At 39.4% G+C, this 2,263-nt stretch overlaps 1 protein-coding gene across 1 annotated transcript in view; it reads left to right on the top strand.

The window, feature by feature from the left end:
- The window catches only part of Utp6 (UTP6, small subunit processome component), a 43,599-nt gene that overhangs the window by 10,779 nt on the left and 30,557 nt on the right, over positions 1-2,263 (top strand). Inside the window, exon 6 of the mRNA XM_023719850.1 lies at positions 1,362-1,480. Coding sequence (XP_023575618.1) covers positions 1,362-1,480 — 119 coding nt within the window. The remainder of the gene's footprint in view (positions 1-1,361; positions 1,481-2,263) is intronic.

Raw genomic sequence — 2,263 nt, 5'->3', positions numbered from 1 at the left:
TTTTTTTTTTTTGACATAAACTGCTTTACCTGGTGAGAAATGTGCCCTTGTACTTCTAGGAAATAGCTAGAATGTTAACATGGGGTTAATTTCCCACGTAGAAAGATAAAAAAATTTTTTTTTTAGTTAAGTTTTTCTTTCTTTCTTTTTTTTTTGTCTTTTTGAGTTAGAGTCTCACTATGCAGTTCAGGTTGGCCTGGAACTCACTTTGTAGCCCAGGCTGATCTCAACCTCCCAGCAATCCTCCTGCCTCAGCCTCGCAAGTGCTGGGATTACAGGTATGTGCCACTGCACCTGGCTAATTGAACAATTTAAATATAAAAAAGTGCAGAAATAATTTACTGATTCTAAGATACAGATATTTTCCCCTATATCATAATACTTTTCAGATTTGTATGTGATTTAAAATACTTACGTTGTCCTTAAATCTGGTGAAATACAGCTTCTCAAGAAAGCTGAAATATAGTAATACAATAATAAGACACAGGTATTCGTTATCCAGAATGAATATATGTTTTTTTTTTTTTTTTTTTTTTTTTTTTTTTTTTCAGAACCAGGAATTGAACTCAGGCTCTTGTGCTTACCAGGCAAGCACTTATTCTACTGAGCCATCTCCCTGGCCCCAAGAATGAATATATGTTAGCATTTACTTACTGGAATACACCTTCTGCCTTAGAGCAGTAAAACTTTTTTTTTTTTGTATTTAGTACAGGGTCTATAGGGTCCTACTACATAGATGAAACTCATAGTGATTCTTCTGTTTTCAGCCTCCCAAGTGCTGAGATTATAGACAGGCATGTGCCACCACATCCAGTCTCCATCCCAGTCTCAGCGTGGGGTGGGGTGTGCTTTAGTCCTCTGAGCCATCTGGCCAGCCCAAAACTATTTATTTATTATGTTTTGTGTATTTGGTACAGGGTCTCACTATGCATCTTGGACTCATAGTGATCTCTTCTTTTCAGCCTCCCCAGCACTCAGCGCACCCTAGGGAAGGGCCGGGAGAGCATGTGGTGCTGGAGCAGTACAACTTTATAGTTAGGAGCTCTTTCTGTCCCCTTCTCCTTTAGTAGCTAAATTAAAAAAAAAAAAAAAAATTAACCAGGTGTAGTTGCACATGCCTGCCATTCTGGGAGGCTGAGGCAGGAGGATCATAAGCTTGAACCCAGTTCAAGCTGGGCAGTTTAGCAAGACCCTGTTTCAAAATAAAAAAGAGCTGGAGATACAGCTCAGTGTAAAGGCTCTGGATTTAAATCCTCAGTACAGCAAAACCAAACAAACCTTAAGTATTAAAAATGGAGAATTGGTTCTTACCTAACATGATTAATTGACTGATGTGAAGTCTGGTGTTTTTTCTTTCATAGCTTTGTGGATTATGGCGGCCAAGTGGGAAATGGAAGATCGCTTGTCTTCAGAAAGCGCAAGGCATTTGTTTCTTCGGGCTCTTCGCTTTAATCCAGAGTGCCCAAAACTCTATCAAGAAGTGAGTGTGCAAGGTGTGACAGTACACTGCTGTAATCCCAGCTACTCAGCAGGCAGAGGGAGCAAGATTTGAGTTTTGAGACCAGTTTGGACAATTTAGGAAGACCGTGCCTCAAGATTAAATCGGGTTAGAAATACACAGTTTAATGCACTCAAGGGTCAGTTTCCGGCCAGTATTACAAAAGAAAGTGAGTGTGGAGGTGGGTAAGGTAGTGTGTATTTATATCTCAGCAGAGGGCTGAGGCTGAAGGATTGTAAATTTGAGGCCAGCCCAAGCTATGTAACAAGACCTTGTCACACGCACACACACACACACACACACACACACACACACGTATGTGTTCACATAGAATGATTGAAGGCAATATTATTAAAATATATTTCTTGGGCCGGGGAGATGGCTCAGTGGAATAAGTGCTTCCCTGGCAAGCACAAGGGCCTGAGTTCAATCCCCGGTTCCGCAAAACAAAAATAAAAAAATAAAATGTATTTATTTTCTGCACATACATTTCTTATAGTATAGAAAATTTTGCTACCTTTTTTTCTTTCTTTTTTGAGAAAGGGTCTCATTATGTAGTTCAGGCTGGCCTTGACCTCACTATAAGTAGCTCCCGCTGGTCTTGAATTTGTTCTGCCTCGGTTTTTTGAGTGTTGGGATTGTAGGCATGCGCCACTCTGTTACTTTTAAAAACAAGATAGAATAACGTTAGAATTATTGTATAGCATTACTAAATTACTGTTAACTGTCTTATAGCTGTATTGGCAGTCTGTTTTTTTTTTTTTT

The sequence above is a fragment of the Octodon degus genome, unplaced genomic scaffold (assembly GCF_000260255.1).
Source record: "Octodon degus isolate 3935 unplaced genomic scaffold, OctDeg1.0 scaffold00072, whole genome shotgun sequence".
In the NCBI taxonomy this organism is placed as follows: Eukaryota; Metazoa; Chordata; class Mammalia; order Rodentia; family Octodontidae; genus Octodon; species Octodon degus.
The sequence above is the reverse complement of the archived record's forward strand: the minus strand, read 5'-3'. Positions and strand labels throughout refer to the sequence as shown.